The sequence below is a fragment of the Diprion similis genome, chromosome 8, assembly GCF_021155765.1.
Source record: "Diprion similis isolate iyDipSimi1 chromosome 8, iyDipSimi1.1, whole genome shotgun sequence".
NCBI lineage: Eukaryota > Metazoa > Arthropoda > Insecta > Hymenoptera > Diprionidae > Diprion > Diprion similis.
Genome location: NC_060112.1, coordinates 17,641,179 through 17,664,245, shown reverse-complemented (window position 1 = coordinate 17,664,245; position 23,067 = coordinate 17,641,179). Strand labels below are relative to the sequence as shown.

At 38.1% G+C, this 23,067-nt stretch overlaps 1 protein-coding gene across 3 annotated transcripts; it reads left to right on the top strand.

Annotated features, from left to right (window-relative positions):
* Window positions 1-237: 237 nt before the first annotated feature.
* Window positions 238-23,067, top strand: LOC124409599 (putative fatty acyl-CoA reductase CG5065). Of its 3 annotated transcripts, none has more exons than XM_046887316.1 (6): window positions 238-419; window positions 18,238-18,658; window positions 18,780-19,028; window positions 19,800-20,149; window positions 20,436-21,032; window positions 21,265-23,067. In XM_046887316.1, exons 2-6 carry the CDS (start codon window positions 18,446-18,448, stop codon window positions 21,404-21,406), a joined length of 1,551 nt encoding a protein of 516 aa, XP_046743272.1. In that variant the 5' UTR covers window positions 238-419; window positions 18,238-18,445; the 3' UTR covers window positions 21,407-23,067. The 3 variants fall into 3 exon arrangements, with proteins under 3 accessions (XP_046743272.1, XP_046743270.1, XP_046743271.1); XM_046887314.1 differs by having other exon boundaries at window positions 238-489; XM_046887315.1 differs by lacking the exon at window positions 238-419 and adding an exon at window positions 5,390-5,534.

The following is a 23,067-nucleotide window of genomic DNA, read 5'->3' as shown; positions in this document are numbered from 1 at the left end:
CGCTCTGTAAAAGTGATTTCTGTAGAATCGACCCTCTCCCCGCAGTTTGAAGTGGAGTACTTGAGGCAGAATTTGGCGCCAGTGGCAAGTGCAGCACCCCCTCTAGGTATCGCCGTAGTCCTTGGCCGGAGGGTAGAGACTAGAGAGTCATAGAGAGCTTGCGTGCAACGATCCGGGGGGAGGGCGAAGAGGGTGGTGGAGTTAGGCATTGCAGCGCAGGCCTTTCCGCGGTTTAGCACCGCGGAATCCGTCGTCGACGGATCGACGAGGACGGTAGGTTGAAAATTGATCGTGGCGCCGCGCCGCCAGGGTGCGTGTTGATTTCGCAGTTGTCCCAAGATGGCGGACTCGGTTGGCGTGCGACGGGGACCCGAGGTAAAGCCGAGAGAGAGCGTGAAATCCTCGATTCTGTGTTAAAGGTGTTCGGCCGGGGTTGGCTCGAGGTGAAAGAGGGCCCGTGCGGCCAGGAATCGGCGTTTTGCGGACTAGGTACGTGCGTAGATTCATTTACGTTCGAAGTTTCGGAGGGTGAGCCGCGCCTACGCGACCGCCTCGTCTCCTCTCCCAGAAACTCTCCGCTTTTCTAACAATACACCCGTTCGTTCTATTATCGTTAGATTCAGCCGCTCGAATCCGCCCTCCGACCCCCGTCAAATCCCTATTTTTTACAACCCCGCGGCGCCGAGGGTGGCATTCGCAACTTGGTGCGGCGACATGGAACTCGCGGCCTCGAGTTGTCTGCTAGCGGTGCACCACCGCCCACTGCGGACGATCCCATCCCCCTTTCGCTGCGGCCTCTGCTCCTCGGACTTCAATAATTACATCACTCCACCTGCCCGCCCCGGAAGTGCCCTTCGTTGGTACACCCCTGTTGGAATTTAAAACCACGTCAAAACGTCCCTAACGTACATCCACTACCTTTTTCTCTTTTTCTATCCCCTTCCCACCCTGCTACCCCGGCGCCTTCACGGTGGAACTTCTTCGTCGTTCGATCGTGCTTCTTTTTTTTTTTTTCTTTTCTTTTCTGTCATTAGGTTCTTATCGCCATTTAATAAGAGATTATACACGTAACTGCGTGACGACAATGATCCAACCACCGTGTAAAACATCGACGCAACGATTTCCCAATGAATCTATATTTCTCTCTATTTCTCTCTCTTTCTCTCTCTCTCTCTCTCTCTCTCTCTCTCTCTCTCTCTCTCTCTCTCTCTCTCTCTCTCTCTCTCTCTCCCTCTTTCTCTCTTTCGCGTTTCACGCACGCGATATTCCTAGACGCCGAGGCATTCCAATAAACGGTGCCAACTCAGTGACTGTTGTTTTATCCCACTGCAGAGACTTCCGAAAAATTTCTATTCGTATAATCTCAACCTTAACACCTATAATACTGTGTCATACTCGTTGTCCAAGAACTCACTTGACCACGTTCACACAATTAACCTCGTCTGAACTAATTCATCAATCTAGAGTTGTTATAATGAAACTTGAATAACGTTTTAGGACCATTCAACCGAAAGACTGTGTTAGCTCGTATACATTACCATTTATCTCCCTCACCTGCACCGTCAGAATTAGGTTCTTCTTGCGTCTTTTATATTTTCTTCCTCCATTCCTGCATGCGCTATTCTCTGAGTATACCGCATAGTGGTTGAAGTAAAGCGCGGTGCCAGGTACTACCGTCACACGTGTATAATCGTCCTCCACTTTCCGCCGGAAGTGATTGCGGTTCGTTCATACCGGCACACGTGTAGCATGAGTAATCTCTTACCGGCCGACTTTCCTCCTCCGTTTAATGACGCTGCTTCAGATTAAATCGTGCCGATGCTCGCCTCACTTAAACCTTAAACCTTATACCTTATATGCATTGTTCTCATGTCGTAATCACTGTGGCGGGAAGCTGCGGTCCCGAGGCGACAGCGCGCGTGTCGCGGTAGAAGAGATAAATAATTATATTAGCGCACTAGTCGCCCTGTGTGCTGCTAGGCAAGTGCCATGCGAATAAGAAGAGAAAAAAGGAGGAGAAAGAAGGCGAAGAAAGTTTGCGGGGAAGCCTAGGAAGCGCATCGCGCTGCACCGCGTGCATTGGGATACCTGCACATATGCAGCTTTGTCGCATAATCGCGACTGCAGTCTTGGCTCACCTGTTAGCCGCGTCTGTGTAACGCAGTTTAACGCCTTGACGGCTTCGGCTCGATACCGAGAGGCGAATTAAAATCGTGCGACTCGAGTTAGTTTAATACGAAGTCGAGTTAATTTACAACGCAAATAAACGTTGAGTTTTAAATTAATCGGACATTTTTCACACCCTCGGAATAACTTTGTGGAAATGGTAGAATTTGCGAAACATGAGTTTATTAATGCCGTATTAAACCGGCTTGGCGGATTTCAGACAATGCCAAAGTTGCGAAATACGTAACGAGCTTCATCAACGATGCGTAATTCATGCAATAGCATTGCGAACCTTAACCTGATGACTTGAAACTGCGGTTCGTCACTTCCTTTATATCTCATATTTCTGATCATTACCTACATCACCATTACACGTGATTACATACACATGCTGTTTCGCAATACGCGCACGCAGTTTCCTTTTCTTTTCCTCCCACGTGAACTATCGAACGGAAAAGCGTGATCCAGGAGTTCGCATGCTGCAGCCGCACAAGATAACGCGTTATTATCTGATTGTAAATCGCGGGGAAAGTCTGAGTTCTATTAATAACTTAGGGAATATTACTACCAATGTCTTGACTCAGGCCTTTTACGGTTATGCAAGAATACACATATTATATATATATATATATATATATATATATATATTACATTCGAATCTCCAAGGGGACTCGACGTCATTCCTGATGTTTATTTAGACCAACGACCGAAAGTCATTGACGTTACGGGAGGCTCAGGTTTTTTAAAACTCACTCCACTTGAACGGCAGTCATCAGGATTAATTGCAAATCATAATTTCTCAACTAAACGCAAATATGCTATAGCTCTGACGAAAAGATTCCATTTATCAAGGAGTCGATTCGATATTCGTTTGAGACCGAATTTTATGAAAACTGCGTTAATTTCTAGAAAATTGCTTCGCCTAATTCTTGCACTCGGTTGCTGATACTCGTGCGATAAGCTATAATAAATTCATTTATAAAGCCTGAACTTTGTGATTGCTGATTGTGAATCTGTAGAAATAATTCTCTTTATATTGATCAAAGTTCAATGTTATTCAAGCGTTCTGGTCTCGTGACATCCATGCTGCATTTTCATACGCGTCTTTGAGAAGAATTTGCGTAAAACAAAAGCCTCGAAAATATAAAGTAGTTTTTTAGCGAGTAAATGTAGGGAGAAATTGGGGTTATAGATCGACGGATGTATAGATCCTAGCGATATGGAGCTGTGAGAGGGTTTCACCAAGTAATCCCTAATTCCGTTTAATGGGACCGAGATGTAGGTAAGCGGTATCTAGACCACAGCACCAGCCGAGTCGGGATCCCTAAGCCGTTCAAAATCGCCTAGCTCCAGCTCCAGCAGCAAACTTTTTGGCTCTTAGCTCCGGTTGTAATAACGAATATCGATCTATCTCGCCATTGAGGCACGGATTATTATACCTGCACCACTGACTGAACCTATACAGTTCCGACATAACGATAATATATATTATATCAGGGTGACCCATTTTTTAACTTTTTTTTATTTGCTACTCGAAAAATTTGTGACAAATATTAAAAAAAAAAAAAAAAAAAAAAAAAAAAAAAATTGTCGGAAAAGCTGGAGGAGGTAGGAAAATATTTAGAAGTTGCTAACAAATATTGAAATATATTTTATTTATTTAATATAGATATGTGATAGTTAATTTTTTTCGTATCGTGGTTCAATTAATCATTCATCTTATCTGAAAGATTAATCGTCACGGAGAAATTTGGATAACAGTTTTTGTTACCGAAACGGGAGTATTGCATAACGTTAATGTTCCTATTTCGTTTTCAGTACTGATTTTCATCAACAATGGTTAATTAAAATATATATATATATATACATGCAAAAACGGAATCTGCACGTCTCATCTGCAAACTTCTTTCCTTACATCATACAAATTGCACAAAAGAGTTTCTGCGAGCTGAGATAAGGGCGTTGATTGAAGCGAGAGCCGGAAGCTACAGAAAGTAAAAAATATTCATCAAAGTGCATTATCGTTCGCGGTGGTTTTATTTTTTTTTTTCAAATTTCCCCGATTTTGATTCTTCCTGCACGGAATATTCGACTTGACGAAATGAAAGAGGATGATTCACAGAACGAATAATGATAAACGCGTGAATGGGATTAAATTTTCTCGTGTATAATATGAGGAACTTTTTATCCTGCTTACTAATACCGAAAATTGCGTAAAAAAAGATTCTCCGACGATTAATTCGAAATTAAGATTTATAATTACATGATGGTTTACACGTCAGAGTAGAAATTGCATCTGTACAATTCGGTATTATCGTGGTGACGAATCGAAAAGTTTAAAGTATCACATGCCGATCGAGTAAAGTGTTTTGGTAACTTTTCAGGCCGCAATTCGTGAGAATTCAGTTTAGTTTTTAGAAACTTGCAACTTTGAAATGAAGATCTTTGTCTGGAAAGTATATCCGAAGGTCAAAGTTGCAGTTTGTTATTTACTACTCGCTCGAAAGTTATATTATACTTAATCTTGTGACACAACTGGCGAGTTATCGGACAACTTTTACGTCAGTTTAAAGTACATTTTTAAATTCCGAGTTCTCTGTCTTCAGAGAAATAAGGAAGTTATTGTAATCACACCGGAAACAAAAAGTTGTGTTTTCACTAGAGCTTTCTTGTATTTGATTCTTTTTCTTATAATTTTTCGCGCTACTCCTATACATAAAAAATTTTAAGATAGTGATTTTTCTGTGGCAAATAACCCCTCAGTTTTGAAAAAAAATTGCCAGTTTTGATTACCACAAGTAAAGACTGGCACTCGGGGAACCCCTCAAATCTAGACCATAAGCCCCTCACACACCCCTTTAAAAAATCATACCGTCCCGAAAATTAAGTTATAAAATGTAAAACACCTCTAATTTCTGAATGACAGATTCACCGGCCTATACCCAGGAAATGTACCCTCGTCTCTCGATGTCCAGTATCACGATTGCCATGCGGAGGAAACGACCGTCGCGTCGGGGCGACGGGATGATGAGTGTGAGGGTGGGGGAGGTTTCAGAGGGGGGGAGCCGATGGCCGAGAAAGAACACATCACCGGGATGTCTTTCGTGATATATAAGACCCGCGGTGGGCCCAGCGTAAGCTCAGTTCGTTTCGTGGCCGGCTCTTCGTTATCTTGATACACGTAAGATAGTATCGATCGACTTTAGCGATTTTTACAGTAAAAAAAGTTGTCCGAACCTTGAATACTCGTTACATTATACAGGATCGTTCTGTATAGTATGATCTGCAGTTTTCTGTTTCAATCGTGGATTACTTGATATCAAATATGTTATACATTGTATGTTGACACCTGTGCACCGGATATGCAGGTAAGCCGCATTTTCCCATTCTTTTCTACATTTCTCTATCCCACGTGTACATCCGTCAGTGAATTCAAACATCGTGCTGTATTTTTTTTTTTTTTTTTTTTTTCAACATGCGAATATTTGCCATCGTTCATTCATCATCACGCGATGAATGAGTTAAGGCGTGAGTGAATCGACAGGCTTACTTGACGATAACGTGCGGAAAGTTAATCCCGACAAATGAGTCAACGAAATCTATGATAGTTTGAAAAGAATCAATAATAATTGAAAAAAAAAAAAAACCAAGAAGAAGGACATTAACTCTCTTAAATACAGTGTATGTACCTGTAATGCAAAATCGAAACGATATCGGTTTTTGCAAAAAAAAATCATTCCATCGACACACGGTGCAATTCGAAAGTGCAGAAATTCCCGAAAGCCCGGGGCGGTGGGGGGAGGGGATATTCAATTCATCATGCATTATCATATAATTATTACGTTTACGTAACGAGTACATTTTTATTAATAAACTAATAAAATTATCCGCGATATTAGCTTGAATATTGTTGAATGTCTTCACTTTGTTAAACTTGAGGATTTCGTGCTTGGAACGTTGAAAATTAAAAGCGTAATTAGCGACTCGATCTGGTATTAACTCAGTTCGTCTGACAGACGCGTCAGTTTGTTCCATGCTTCTATATCGCACGCACAGAACGCCGCCTACAGCTTCCGGCTTTCAAAGACTAACAATAAATTGCGCGAATCGTCGCGTGTCTCATTGTCGTCAACGTGCGCGAATATCAACGTCCGTCACGCGTCGTCTCTCGATTCGCCAAAATAATTTATAGTGTATAACAATCGCTCTCTTTTCCACCGTTATACGTAAATTATTTCTTCATATTTAGAAATTTAAGGCGAGTGTGCCCCGGTTAAGGATCATTTCGTTTTCTTATATTCTCCAAACGATTTTAATAAAAGGAATTAAGAAAATATAAGAAAGCGAAATTATCCTTAACTGGGGCACACTCGCCTTAAATTTCTAAATATGAAGAAATAATTCACGTATAACGGTGGAAAAGAGAGCGCTTGTTATATATATATATATATATATATATATATATATATATATATATATATATATATATATACAGGCATGCAAAAAATACCCTACTTTCAGTCGATATATGTATATACACGTACGTATAATTTAATGAAATAAGGCAATAATCAACCGGTGAATTTAATACCAATCGAATCTGATCTCTTAATCTCCTTTTCGTTAGACTTCCGCATTTTATGTTATTACTTTTCTTTCTTTTTTTTTTTTTTGTTAACCATAAAATCGAGAATCTTACAGCTATATGCGTGACTATTCTCTCAACCTTGTTGCACGATGTATGACAACAACAACAACAACAACAACAACAACAACAATAATAATAATAATAATCATGGTAATATTTATATGTAGTTAAAAGAAGAGAATGAGATCACGATGCACAGTTGTTGTATGAGTTTCCAGATTGTAGGAACGGCGAAGAACGGGATATCCGAGGATAAAGTGGGTTCTTCTTTTTACGTGCGGCGGCACCGGCAGCCACCAGGGGCCAACTTTCTTTATTTTCTTATCCAACGTCGTATTAGCCGCTCGTTTCAGACGCGATTGTCAAATATCACGTGTTCGAGATCACTATTCTATGCTGCATTACATATAACATAGATACCATCCACGTGTAGCGTTATGTCAATTTTTAAATCTGGGTAAAATTGTTAGGTAGTACGGTGCTAAACTATAGACAACAAATATATATCTACCTGTATATATACATGTATATATGTGTGTGTATATATAATATCCACGCGTGTTTTAGGTCATCCTTACTTAGTCATCCTTACTTATAGTTTCTCTTAAACTTATATATGTGTAGACATATGTATATAATATGTGGCGGAAGTACTAGGTGTCAAAATGAATTGGATTTTCCTTTCTCTTTTATTTAGTGTCTTTGCCGGAAAAAGTGTTCTACTCTTTTTCTCTCATTCTAAAATTAATCTTACTACCCCCCCATGCTTCCCTTCATTTTTATTCTTCATCTCTTTTCAAGATATTATTTATCAACGATAATAAATTAAACAGTTTTTTTTTTTCTTTTTTTCTTTTAGTCCCAAATTTTCAATCGTATTATTTATCAGCGCAGGAATTTTTCACGTTTATTGTAAAAATTCAAAGAATTTTGCATGGAAACTTCGCATTCACGCGTTTTAACGGACAAGTTATCAATGGTGACAAGTACGATTTACCGTTCAGTGACTGAGTGTGCGATAATCATTTCCGATGATAACAAATGTCGTACACTCAGTCATATAAATACAAAGTATTAACGAGGCTTCCGATTATTGCTGCCGATATTCATTTCATAATTATTTATATCATATGAGTACAGCGTTTTCCAGATACAGCGATTGCAGCTCGTTAATTTTACTCGGGGCCTTCATTATCTGCACAATAATGATAATATACTTGTGTGTGAAATTGTCAGTTCATTTGGCTGTGGATAGCGATTTTTTTGCACCATCATTAGTAAGTAGAACGCGTCACACATTTGCCATCGCATAAAACGTTGGATTAAGAAAAAAAGATTGAAATCACCTAGGAAACACGTTTTGGCAGGATAAAAAAAAAGTGTGAAGATTATTTCGAAAGAGGATGTATGCGAGAGCGGATTTTTTATTTTCTTTCAGCAGAATTCGATTTTTTCTATGTTAGAAAAAATATTGCAAACTTTTACCAGTTTTTTCTGTCTCACGAATCCGGGCGCGAGTTTTTTGTAAGCTAGATATGAAAATAGAGATTAAGTTAGACGCATTGTTTCACCATCAGTAAATGTATCAGGCAAACGAACGCGGTGCGGAAGTTGAAGATAAAAAAGGAGCAGCGTGAAGATAAAGGCGGTAAATTTTTTTTTCTATACTCTAAAAAGTTGCGGGCTTAAAAAAAAATGAAAACGATTTATTATAGAAAATAGACCGACTGAAACGAATGCGTAAAGAAAATACACAAAGGAAACTGACGTGTGCAAAGTTTGAATAATTTTTTGTTCTTTATTGTCTCTTAACACATAATGAAACGCTTAGCAACTACACGTATTATCTCCTCGCGTATGATATGTACAAATGATTACATCGATACCGTTTACTGAAAAAATTCTTAATCGCTCACTTCGACTTATTCGTTTTTAATTTTTATCCGGATTCCAATCCTCCTATATGTATTTATACAGGGTGTCCAGTATTCATGGAAATTGTGAAATCAGGGAATATATCCCCTGGAAAAAACCTGGAAATCTCAGGGAATTTCATGTCGGATCTGGAATATACTAATTTTCATCCTAGGTTCATAAAAATTGTTTCTTTCAACTTTCAGGCAATGGTCACGAACCAAGACCAGATTTCTTAAAAATTGTACGTGCTAGCGAATTCTTACAAATCCGCTTGACAATGAGCTGTGCTCTAGTCAAATATAGAATATTCTTGTTCGTATGAATTGTATTTTTCATTTATTACTTGTTACATGAGAACAAACTGGATAAATAATAATTTTTGTCTGGAAAACCTGGAATTCTTAGGGAATTACGTTTTCACAAATAACTGGACAACCTGTTACAAATTCAACTAGTTATTCCGATTCCTGCAGATTGGGCGTGAATCGAACGTCTGACAGACACCAGGTCTAAATTCTAATAAAATTATTTCAAAAAAACAATAATGCTAATAACAATATGATGAACGTATGCAGAACGGTGTGAAAAAAAAAATTTTTTTTAGTGATTATAACATAGAGATTAATTTTCAATTAGAATCTATCACTGATATCAGGGTGTAAGTCTGCCTGTCAGATCTCCCGAGATTACTAAACGAGAATGATCAAATGATAGTCGATTAAATGCCGTAGTAATCCCACACCTATGTGATGCTGCATGTAGAGGAAAACCAGACAGTCCTTGAACGATGTGGAAATTTCTGAAATTTTGAATAATCGTCTTCCCATCATTTTTAACCCTAGAATGGTAACCTGGGGTGAAAAACCATCCCAGGCGTGTTTAAATCTCGCGCTCTTTTTCCCTCGGACTTGAAGGAAAATTGCCGTAAGCTCACGTGATTCTGCGTTAAAAAACGAAAAGAATGAGTCCAAGTTGAACCCTTTTCCTGAAATTTTACCGGAGACATGAATTTTTCAAAATTGGGGTCTTCTATCACCCCAGGTTACCATAATAGGTAAAAAAAAATAAAAATATGGCTGCCATTCTAGGGTTAAATGCACCCTCTGGAAAACCCGGGTTTCTCATTTTGCACAAAGTTCAGTTAGTAGGTCCGTACAACCGCAGTGCGATTACATTATATTACAAAATCGTCACCTCATACCTACGTTATAGGATAGATTCATTCTTGTTTTTCCCGCCTCCTCTTCATCGCAAAGTTCGAAACACAACTGCTAATCGTGCAAATCACTCCCGAGTTATCGCAATGTATAAATTCTAAGAGGACATTGACTTGCACAACTTCCAACTGTCTCAGGTTTTTGTCAATAGAGCAACTCGAAATTTTTACCCCCACTATTTTGCAGTGAAGACCGGTAGATAATTTCTCACTCCTGTAACTCTTATTATTATACACGTGTGACTCTGGTCGTTATATATTCTGCGTACAATGTTTATTTTTTGTTTCGTTTTTTCTTGTCTTGTTTGTCTGTTTCCGTTTTTATCTAGCACACTAGCGGTACATTTGACATAGAAATAAATGTAGCTACTCCTGAAGTGGAGTCTATAGTATAACAGCAATTAGCGTATAGTGTTATTCTGTTGGTACGAAAAAACTCTGTGTTGAAATCTAATGCCTCAACTTGAATAACATAGAATTGATACTTTACACCGCGAGTTTCAAATTATTCATTTGACACTGAACGTAAATTTCGTTCCATCTCAATTACATAATGTGCAAAATTGACATTTATTTATTTGAAAAAAAAACAACATATTTACATATATATATATACAAATATACATATATATATTATGTATATTTAACTAATCGTAATTCCGTATTGAATATATTGCTTAACGCTTCACATATCACTTATAGAAGAGAATTGATGATACAGTTTGTAGACGGGTTGTAAATTGGTTAAGATGAAAAAAAAAAATAAAAAGAACGCGTGAGTTTAACATTTGCACAAATCATTTTCCACAGCTGTGTGTATCAGCACATGGATAACAACTCGTTATCATCGAGAACCTTATAATGTATAAAGTACTCGGACAGCGGAAAGTTATATTTGTTTTACGGCTTTTCATTTCCATCCTTGACATTTGCACTGCCGCGGCCAAAAAATAAAAAAAAATGTTATTGCATTCAGTAATCGGCATATAATTACAATGTAATGCAGGTGCACAAATAACATTACATGTAATCATGCTCCCTGACATTGCGACGATTGTTTATTCATGTGAAAACGCTATTGCCTATTCATTAAACATTTTCCAAGGAAAGAGTATCGTTTCTACGAGTTCGTTTCTACAAGTGCCAATACCTAACAGTTCGTTTCTACAAGTCCGAAAATTAAAATACACTCACAAAGCGTAGATTACTCGACGAGTGGGTGTAAAAAAAAAACAGAAAAAACCGAAAATCAGAATGACCAGGATTTCGAACGTAAAAATATCGAAAATCCAAAACAGACAAAGATCAAAGTGACGAAATTTCAAGAAGCCGGAAATTCGCAGACGTGAAAATATTCGATCATTCGGAATTTCGATGTTTTAGATTTTGAAATTTTCCCATTTTCGCACTTTCGGAACTTTAAGTTGTCGGACTTACGCCCTTCGGGATTTCGTCCTTTCGAAAATTTGAGCGTCGATTTTCCGTGCATTCGAAACTTTGATGTTTCGTCAAAATTTGATTTCTTTACTTTAAGTTTAAGGAATTTCAACCCCGCCCCAAAGTGACCAGCTTACAAGTATACGTAATCGTGCGTCATAACGATCGATCATTTATCATACAAAGATCCTTAACGCATGCAGTCTCCGCGAATTAGGAATTACATAAATACGATAAGAGACACGTGTGCCGCGATTATATGTAAACGGACACGATATTACGATGGAATAAACGATTTGGCAGGTTTTGAAGAGGTTAAAAAAATACAAGAGAGAAAAAACACCTTCGGACAGTCGGAAATTATCGTTTAAAATTTATAGCTCAATACTGTTGCGATCAAATATGACTTGCGTATTACACATAGACCCAGCTTGCAGTTCGACTTAACGTAATTTAATTCCTAATCTCAGAATCTTATCCCTCTTTGCCAGCTCAAAGCTTAATCTAATCAAATGTGCATACATGTAATACGTGTATATAACATATATAGACCTATGTACGATTCATTCCTCCTGGCTATCTTTATATTCCGTTAAAATATACGTATAAGCTACACCCAATGTAGAGTATGATTATTATACTGCATTCCTAGGCTACAGACATCACGATACTATGCCACCTGTAATTCAGATAATACGGAAGAAAATCCTCTTGACCTATATATTACCCTCTGACGTGGCCGGATGCGTTCGGGTAAAAGTGCCTAACATCACGGTTAAAAATATGACTAAGTAATATAGTAAGACCGAAATATTTTCGGAATGAGGCATCTCTTCTGTGTGAAAAAAAGAGACCAAAAAACACACACACAGACGTAGAAAAAAAAGAAAGACCAGGTAACAAGAAGAAGAAGAAACGGTGAGAACATCTTCAGGTGAACTGGTCGGTCGCTCAGGCAACTACTCGTCGTGCACGCATCCACGCGTTACAGCTAAGGTTCCCTTTCCTTAACTCCTTTCCACTCTGCTCCTTTCCTTACCTTTCCTTACCTTTTCTTACGACGCCGCGTCGGGACGTCGGTATTTCGACGTGAACGACCGTCGGTGTGGTACACATTCTATATTGGAACAATAATATACTTATATATTATACTTGTAAGTAGAGGGTGGTGGGTGCTGCTACAGTGTAAGGTTTTAAATAAAACTCCCCTTACGTCGACGCAGGCTATGCGGCAACCAGAAGGGAGCGTCGTTACGGGTACGTATATAAGGATAGCCCGTGAGGAGTTGAAAGTCGATAGTTTTTAATAATTTTACTATCAAATAGTCGTCCGTTGAGTATTCATCAAATTTTTCATCATTCTGGGCCACGAAGATGTTTTTGTTTTAAATTGGAATAAAGAGGAGCCGAATAGGTATCGATGTATCCTTTATTTCAAATCGCTTCGAGTAAATGATTGCAAATCTGACGGATTAGTTCGATTTGACTCATTTTTAAATTCCACATACTGGTCTTGACGAGATGAGTGAAATGGATTTTCATCTTTTTCATTGATTGGTCCAATATGATTATTATTTATTGATCACAATCGATATCGGTGCAATGTTGGAAAATGAAATATTTAACGATGTCGACGTGATGAACACAAATCTGTTTCAATGAGTTATTAAGAAATATAGTCTTATGAGTAAAATGAGCCATCGTTGTCGTGAAATCGATCGAATATCTAAACTTTTCTTTGTAATTCTAGTATTACACGTATGTAATTTTTTTTCAATCAATCTTCATAGTTGAAGAGTATAGTAATTTGAACACTAACCTTTTAAATACGATCATTCTGAAATTTTCTTACTTTCATGATGAAAAATATCTCGCAATAAATTTTTTCAAATTCCGTAAAAATTTCCCATTCGAATAACACAGGACTTTTAGCACTTCGCAGTTATTTTCTATCCCTCAAAATCTCCAAATTTTTTTTTATCGAATCTACCTTATGCACGATTATATCCGTGAGAAATTTGTCACCTTTTAGACTACTCGATGCGACATATCGATAGGAAGAAAAATTTGACCGCAAAGTGGTAAAAATCTTGAATGTCATTCAAATGAGAAAATTTTGAGGCTTTTGAGCAGAATTTAAAACCGTCATACAGGAGCCCCGCAGTATTTTGCATATATTTTTTCGAATTTATTTCAAGATAGTCCAGCACATGGAACTAAGGAATTTCGACAATGACCGTATCAAGGACCAGCCTTAAAGTTCAAAAAGTTCTACCCGGTAACCTATTTCCTCTGTTGTGACTTCCCAAACCGAATAGTACATGTCCGTGATTTTAGTCAGCTGGATACAGCTGCTGACTGCGTGAGGAACCAGTTTGAGGCTATAAGTAAAAGACAACGAATTAAAAAAAAAAAAATATAAGGAGAAACGAGACCACAAAACCAACAACTTTCGTAACTCTCACGCTCCGTATATATATATACCTATTATAGGTAAATAGTATGTATAAACATAAGCAGTCAGGGTATCAGAAGTATCGTGTAATAGAATTAGGATTACGATAAATGGTAAAAGTCAATACAGGACAAGTTGAAAATTGGCGGCGGGATGGGGAGGGGGGAGGGGGGGGGGTATGGATAAAAAATCTGTTGTTTTCTACCACTAAACATGTTTTTTAGACTTCGGGAAATGCAATAAATGAATTTTTACGATAAACGTTCGTCTAGTAAAAGAAACCAACAAATGAAGATAACAATAGATAAATTGGAAAAAATTACGTTGATTAAACATAGTTTATTTAGATATGGTATAAAAGATCTGAAACACGAAAATATTAATCACAAAATTGTTCGTCCGGGCTTTGGGGCTCCTTTTTAAAATATTTTTCAGAGGAACGACTTGAATCTTTTTTAATTTCTTCATAAATTTCCATACAAAGAAGCGTGAAATTTCCTCTCATATTTTAAAGTTCCGCGCAGTCTATCTCTGTAATTCCATGATATGCACTCCCGTGAAGAACCCATACTTATACGATATTTCCCTACTGCTGGGTATATTCCGGACAAATTATCCTTTCACCGCTACTCAGTCCGGAATTCCGAGCATTGTTCCGGATGCGGTGTTCAATCTCAAACTGTCGTATTTTTTCATTTACATAAAAAAAAGACAACTGCGGATGGTTCAAGGAATCGAATTTCACACTGATTTTGTAATGCAATGTACTCGTATCTTAGCATTGCTGAGACGTAATATCGTCGCAGTTTTCAAACTGCTGCATTTGTTTCACTGCATTTTTTTTGATCTAGTATTTTTATTTTTTTTTTTATATCTTGTGAAAGATATGACCCAATTATTTCTGCTTTCTTTCTCCGCTTATAAGAATGTACAGTTTGTAAAATATTTTCATTCAAACACCGGATTATTTGAATAATTTATAACGCGTATATGTGTAAATACACAAATTGAATACAGTGCAACCGTGAAAGAAGAAGACAACAATGTATTTCGCACACGTGCACAGTATTTAAATAAATATAGTACGTGTATGTATATCGACAGGCATATGTACATGCATACATAAACGTGACGAGGCCCGTGGCCGTGACCGTTTAAATCCGAGAAATAGCGAGATACATAATATCTATTATACATACGTCCATACATATAATGAAAAATGACACCTGGCAAAAAGACGACAGGAAACAACAGTTTCGAAGTTGGCTTCACAGTCGAGAATGTGTATATAATTTTAAATACCCAACGGAGGGATTCGTGTCGATGTACATGCATGCATGCATACATATACAATTATACATGTACTGTAATAGTATATTGCGCTCGATGGCGTAGTGTGTACGTCCATCCATACGCTTCTATTATAATACATAATCTGGATGCGGAAAAGCCGGCGTCAAACGCCGCGGAGGATGCAGCGCGTCGCGACGCGATGCACCGGCCACTCGACGTCCACCGTTCACGGTTCTATTCACCGCGTACACTTCGTCAGCCAGTAAATCCCCTCCCTCGGCCCCTTTCCGCTTGCGGTTTAAGCCGCAACGGAGTCGCCGCTGCTCGCATAACGGGTTCTCCCGGAGGAATGGGGTCGATCCTCCTGCTTCGATACCTCCGCGACCGCCAGGGAAGGACGGTGACCTAGAATTATCTCCCATTCTCCGTTGCCCCCCTACCCCGATGATCTCCATTCGAATTGGAGGAGCTACATTGACCCTGACCACCTATGTATATATATATATGTATAAATACAAATCCATCGGTTGTGTGTATATCTATAATGTGAGAGAGAAAAAAGTCAAAGTTTTATTTTTCATTTTTTGTTAATTTCATTTGCTTTCTGGTTTTTGTTTGTCTTTTTACACTTTTCAAGTACCTTCGATGCCGGTGGTTTTTTGGTTTTTTTTTTTCTACACCTCTTGGTCCGCTTTCCCTGTTCACCGATTTTACCATCCCCTTTGGATGCAATCGGCCGTTCTACGAGACGCGCCGAATCTAACCTAACAATAAGTGTAGGCGAGAGCCTGTAGAGTTGTAGACTTTGCTGCAAGGTACGCCTCGCGAACAGCTACAGCATCCCTCAATTGAGATATCGATTCTTCTTGGCTATTGTACTTCGTGTGCCTCGTGTCTTTCTCTCCTCCCCCCCCCCCCCCCCTGCCGCCCCAAATTGTTGCTATCTCTTTTTTGCTCTCTGCTACCCTTCCGTACGTATACACATATCGTTATATGCTGATGCGTATTCATGTGTATGTGTATTATACCGCGGAGTGGGTTGGGTGACCAACTCATTTATTTATTCTATGTTTTGGATGTTCCGTTATGCCTACTTGCACAACGTATACTACATACACATACTCATATTACGATGTAACATGCCTATGTTACACACGCACTTGCCTTAAGAAACGCATCACTTTCTGATCTTTGGGAATATTTTTAAGTATATGTTTGTCGACCACGCTTTGTAACGAAATTTATATTTCAATTGAGCCGATTTTTCTTTTTTTATAAGAGAAAGAATTTAACTACTCGTTACGTCGAAACAATTTTGTTATTGCATTTTGATATTGACAAAGTGTGGAATATACTCGGTAAAGCCGAAATCACCGCTACCCAATTAGCTTTTTAATATGTGTATAATTGTAGTACTTTCGAAAAGAAGCAAATATTTTTAATCCGTCACCAACGACGTTATTTATTTATGTCACAGCGTTGAAGACACCGGAAGTTGCATTATTGATATGTTACATGCATTGTGTGTGCACGCACACGGTATATTTACGTATAATGAAGTGAGAACGTATTTAAAATGCATCGTTCGTACGTACATACTTACAGCTAGTTTCAGAATTGAAACCTGCGTGGCGTGGATTCGCGTCACGCATAACGTACCAAGTCGCGTGTAGAAAATATATACATATAATTTATAAAGAGAGCCAGGCGAAAGTAGGTAGGTTCATGACAACGCACATACATTCATAGTTAACAATATGCGAAAACAGAAAGAAACAATAAAGAAAAAAATAATTAAAGAGACAAAGAGTAGAAACGGAAGATCGACTAAGCACAGGTGCTTTATACTCGTGATGAGTTGGTACTTAATCGGTTTACCTAATCATGCTTCCCACATTCTGTAATCATTCACGTTTCAAACGCGTTTTTCCTCCAGGTTTTGTTTATTTTTTTATGGCTTTCGGCAGGTGTAACGCATCCGCCGTAATCCGCTTGATTCATTCACTCGTAACATCAACATTTCGAGGGACGATTTATTCCTGTTTCCCTCCGATCGACGAATATTTACGACAGTTGACATATGTAAACACCCACGCATAAACATGCACACCTGATTGATTGTACAACTCGCCCAGCTGATCGTGAGCTCAAGGTGATGCTACCGACTGCGTTAAATGCCTTCTATTTTGTCGATTATCGGAACCAAAATGTTCTAAATCCAAAATGTGTTAGTTTATTTTTGTTCAGATTTGCATGTAGGATGTGCCTGTTAGGCCTCTGACAATAATAACCAAAATAGAAGACACTTAACACAGTCGGCAAGGACTGATTACAGCATCCTCTTAAGGATGAATAGGGCCACCGTCTGATTGTAAATTAAAAGGTAGCAAATGAGAAGAAAACCGTAAAACCGTTTAAAAAATATCCAGCGACGTTATTTGTGACAATGATAGTGAACAAGAATATAACTTTTGCTTTAGACGGTGCGGCCCATTCGTTCTGAGTCAGGGATGGCTGTGATAACAATTCTTCTACTTTTATCAACAATCGTCAAAAATAACCACTTCTAATATCGCACTAATAATTTGACTGTACACAGTTAGATTTATCACCCAAACTTGAAGCATCTTTGCTATTCCAAGATACGCTATCAACGCTATAAAGTGAGGATTTCGACAATTTATATTCTCTCGTAATTGTCACTACTGTTCGTCAGCAATCAAATAGCTGGAATTTAGATCTAGATCATTTCCTGTATCGTCATCTTTCCAAGTTAGATGAACGACGAGTAAGAACGAATATGTCTAGATTAGTATTCCGGTAGCAAAGTGAAGATCAACGCGGAATCCCGTTATAAAATGGGAGTAAGAAAGAACTGGAAGATCCCCTGAATTCACTTTTAACCATTAGAATACTGGAAAATACGACCCATTGTTGATTTCATTTCGTTTTCCTACAGCTTTCTAAATGTTGACTAAACACTCCACACTGTCGACTGTACAAATAATTTTAGAGCTGTTATAAACAATATGTTTTTAATGTCTACTAAAAATTTATCTGTTTCAGTTTACATGCCTATAAATGTTTCTTTGATTTTTGTTTCAGGAGAAAAATCTTCACTAACGCGAAATGAGGCAAGTTTCAACAGGAACACCGAGCACCAGGAAGAGTAATACCGAAGCTAATATTTCAACGTCGTGTAGTAACTGTCTTCGCATTTGAGTCTTCAATCGAACGCACTATCTGATAAGATAGGCCTCTTCCATCTACAAATATCGCTTTCTTACCACGTATAATCTAGTCAATCAAGGAAATGGCCACAATGGCGGGTGGCGAATACACTTCCGTAAAGGATTTCTACCGGGACAGATCGATATTCATTACAGGGGGTACTGGCTTTATGGGAAAAGTATTAGTAGAAAAACTCCTCCGCTCCTGTCCCGGTATTAAAAATATTTATTTGCTTATGAGGCCCAAGAAAGGACAAGACGTTCAGCAAAGGCTGCAGGAACTTCTTAACGGTCCGGTAAGTTTCACAATGCAATGAAAAATTTCAGGGGCAATATAGCAGGGACCTAAATGTTTTTTTTTGGTATCTCTGTTTCACTCCATTCTTGTAATATAATATTTTGTTTATATTTTTGCAGTTGTTTGAGAAACTTCGGCGAGACTGTCCACACGAATTATTTAAAATTATACCAGTAGCTGGAGATGTGACAGAACCAGAACTCGGCATCTCGGAGAGCGATCAGGCAACTCTGATTCGCTTTGTATCTGTGGTTTTTCACTCAGCTGCAACGGTTAAATTTGACGAGGCTCTGAAGCTGTCTGTAACCATCAACATGCTCGGAACTAAACGTCTTATTCAACTTTGTCACCGCATGCAAAACCTAGAGGTAATTACAATCATAGAAAGTCTTATCGATATTCAATGGATTCATATTAAAAGTTTGATTGTAATTTCGGTAAAAACTACTTTCCACCCTGTGTCAATGAACTTTACTTCCCCCCCATCGTTACTTGCTGAACCTGAGTTGGCGTACAGACAACCCGTGTCTTTAATACGAAATTAACATAGTCTCAAGGTGGCGAATCACGAACGTGCTAATTTATACCGACAATCAGCTTTCCCTTGATTGAGTATATAAATTTGTATTGACAAACCAATCTCACATTAGCATAAAATTTATTATTCAAATGAATACTGACTTGAGTCAGGTCAAAACCTTTTCAATGATAGGTGAATATCAAAGTACAGGGTCTATTGAAGTTTAGTTTTCACATTTGTTGTCAGAAGGTGGCAATAAGTATTATGAAAATGCGATAATTTGCATATCACATTACTATGCTAATGCTAATTATCTAGACACGTTCATTGCCTTAGCCACCTACAAATTTTTGTAACGTACGAAGGTTTCCCAATTTCCGTATAAATCCAGCGAGTTGACAAAAATCAATTCTTGTAAGTGAAGCACATTTTATCCTTAATTCACATTATATGAAATATTTCAACGTGAAAAAATAATCTGATACATTAAAACTAAATAATTCAATGAACAATTTCATTCTTACAAGGAAAGGTTTAATTGTACTTGAAGACAAAAGAATGTCAATTTGTAAACTCTTACCTTTACGGCAATTCACCTGTATTTCCTCTCTGTCTGTAGGCAGTCATTCACGTATCAACAGCATACTGCAACTGCGATCGAACGGATGTTGGGGAGGAGATTTATGCGACGCCTCAGGAACCAGAACAAGTGATAGCCTGCACAGAGTGGATGGACGATAAATTGGTGGAAGAGTTAACACCTCGACTCATAGCCGGACGTCCAAATACATACACGTTCACCAAAGCTTTAGCGGAAAGAATGTTGCTTCGAGAAAGTGGTGCGTTGCCAGTTGCCATTGTCAGACCTTCTATCGTTTTATCCTCGTTTAAAGAGCCAGTGGCAGGATGGGTTGACAATTGGAACGGCCCAACTGGAATTATTGCTGCAGCAGGAAAAGGTTTCTTCAGGTAATGATGATTTAAGGAATATAATTTTTCATTAAAATTAGACTACAGATTACCAATTGGAAATACCTGTAATACATTATTTTAAAAGTATTTCCATTTTCTGCTGGTAGTTATACCTCATGTATATGTATTATTTCAGTTTTTAACGTATTGAATATTGATAAAATGCTGATACTTCGAAATTATTAAATACATTACGAGTATTCACTTTTGATAGCAACGTAGGAGTAAGAATTAAGGAACTTTATGAATCTCCTAATATAATACTATTCCTTTCTATCGATAGAACTATGCTCTGCCATGGAAACAAGGTCGCAGATTTCGTACCCGTCGACATAGTAATAAATCTGATGATCTGCGCCGCTTGGAAGACTGCAACACATCGTTCCGATAGTATCACAGTGTATAATTGCTGTACAGGACAACAAAACCCTATAACGTGGAAAGAGTTTGTTGATTTGTCGTTCAAGTACAGCAGATTACACCCTGTTAACGATGCTGTTTGGTATCCAGATGGCTGTTGCCGACGTTCCGTTGTTATCAACTCTGTGTGCAATACCTTGCAGCATACACTGCCTGCTCATATTTTGGATTTTCTGGCACGGCTCAGAGGCTCCAGGCCAATAATGGTCAGAGTTCAAGCCAAATTGGGCAAGGCTGCTCAGTGCTTGGAGTACTTTACCACTCAGCAATGGAATTTCAGGGATGACAATGTCAGGAGATTAGGACAACAGCTTAGCCCTGAAGATAAGCAAACGTTTATGTTTGACGTTAGCCAAATCGATTGGCCAGCTTACCTCGAACAGTACATATTGGGGATTCGACATTTCATTCTAAAAGAGAGCCCGGAAACTTTACCCGCTGCTCGTTCGTATATTACAAAGTAAGTTGGAACCCCTTTAAGAGGCTCGTACTGATCATACTTTGAACCGAAAATTTTTCCGGACTCTTTCGAATACTATTACGCCAGTACCGCATTCTTGATTGTTCAAGTTCAAACATTCTGAAACACTCGAAAGTAATTGCAATGTAAAGGAGCTTCAAAAATATGCTTTATCTTCGATGCTCTTTGTTCATGACAATTACAAAGTTCCGTTTTATTTTTTTTTTTGCAGATTATACTGGTTGCACAGAGCGGTGCAATTTGGAACGTTGTTGGTAGTCATGCGGATTTTATTGTCTCGCAGTTCAATGGCTCGTTCGTCATGGTTTTCCCTGCTGTCTTTCGTACTCCGTATGTGCCGCATGATTGTTTGACGGCTCAGAACCCCAACCGAAGAAAACGATAACAAGCATAATGAAAATAAGCAAAAGCTAAACTCTGAGCATAATATCAAGGGACGAATCGCCCAACGATTTCGATGCTCAGCTACCCTGACGGCAAGGAGCTGGTATATGTACTCTCCCAAGTTGGCAACTTTAACTATGGTCATTGTTTATAAAATTAGCAAATGGTACGGAGTATTATGCAGGGAAGAGTGGTGGTATCATTTAAGACAGGGATCGATTAGTGCGCCAATTAATACCGTTTCTACGGTAACCATCTAATATGATAAGCCAATCTATGAATAGAAGCTTAAATAATATAAACGTTTATAATAGAGAAATATGATCACAGTTCGTAATTAAAAGCTTTATTACGCGTTTTAGAGGCTACGTTATTGGGATATCGTCGGTAGAATGGATAATAACTTACAGTTGCCGTTTTCAATGGTATTTATAATTCCGTGAAGGTTTTTAATCCCGTTCTTCCATCAAGATGTCCAGCATTCTTTCCCCGTAATTTTCAGTGTAAGGTAGATATTTTTAACAACTACGTGATGCAAAGCGATGATTCCAAGAACGATGAATGAATAGTAATTTTTTTTTTTCTGAAAAGATTACCTCTTCCGAAAATTAAATCGTCCAACATGTCGGCTCTGGTATTTATTTGTGGGTTTTTTTGCATCCCAGTTATGGTCACATTCAGTGACGATTGATACAATTGATTCAGGCACCTAAAAATGGCCAATTGTATCACTTGCTAATTCGCGTAGCAATTTAAGTCTGCCACTATGCAACTGAAGGACGTTTACTTTTAAACGTAGCCTGAACGCGTATAAAAAGAAATTTGCTAATTACGTTCTGTATAAAATTCGTGTTCAAAGCTAACGAGTGCTACGTTATGTTCCAAAATTGCTCCATTTATATCTGTTACGGATTTGTTGTCACATAATTATCGTAGGATGTGAATATTCAAAATTTTTGAAGGCATCGGCAACTTAATCCTATACTCTATTATATAGGGAATTGTGCATTTTTCTTCACATAAGTTATACATAATATCACATACTCGGGTAGTAGTTGTAGATGAAGAAAATATTCCAATCTGAAGTCAAATTATTATAATTGCAAGTTCAAACTTCCGCCGCTCTATAGCTTCAACTTTGCGTGTAGGTTATTAAATTAAGAATTGTACATATGCTGAATAAAATTATCGATCACCGCAACTAAGAGTGAATTGATGTAGTCACACCGAAAAATGAGAAGATTTACCCACTTGGCCAAATTCAATACTAGCTAATTTTGAAAGAAAAAATAAACTACCGCTTCGCATAAGCCATTGCGAAATTGTGTGTAACATCTTTTTGGTTCTAGTTACGTTTGAGTTCACATGTATAGTGTATTTCAATCTTACTAAGCTTGCGTCGTGCAAATAAAATATTAAAAGAGTTGTACATGATACTTAGATATCTGTGATGACAAATTCACAATATTTCGATCTATGAGGAAATGTGTTTAGATTAAAATGTGGCATTAATTATTTCAGTTGCCTGTGCCTTTTGAAATGATTAGATTGCGAGTAATTTTTCAATTAATAATCGTTCGTTACCAAACAAACTCTTTCTCGAAGAGACTAAGAATTAAAATAAAAAAGA

Excerpts from the sequence above, each read along its gene's own strand:
- LOC124409599 (XM_046887316.1), top strand. The coding sequence starts at position 18,446 with ATGGCCACAATGGCGGGTGGCGAATACACTTCCGTAAAGGATTTCTAC. Across the intron at positions 20,150-20,435 it reads GCAGGAAAAGGTTTCTTCAG|AACTATGCTCTGCCATGGAA; the intron begins GTAATGATGATT and ends TTCTATCGATAG. Across the intron at positions 21,033-21,264 it reads GCTCGTTCGTATATTACAAA|ATTATACTGGTTGCACAGAG; the intron begins GTAAGTTGGAAC and ends TTTTTTTTGCAG.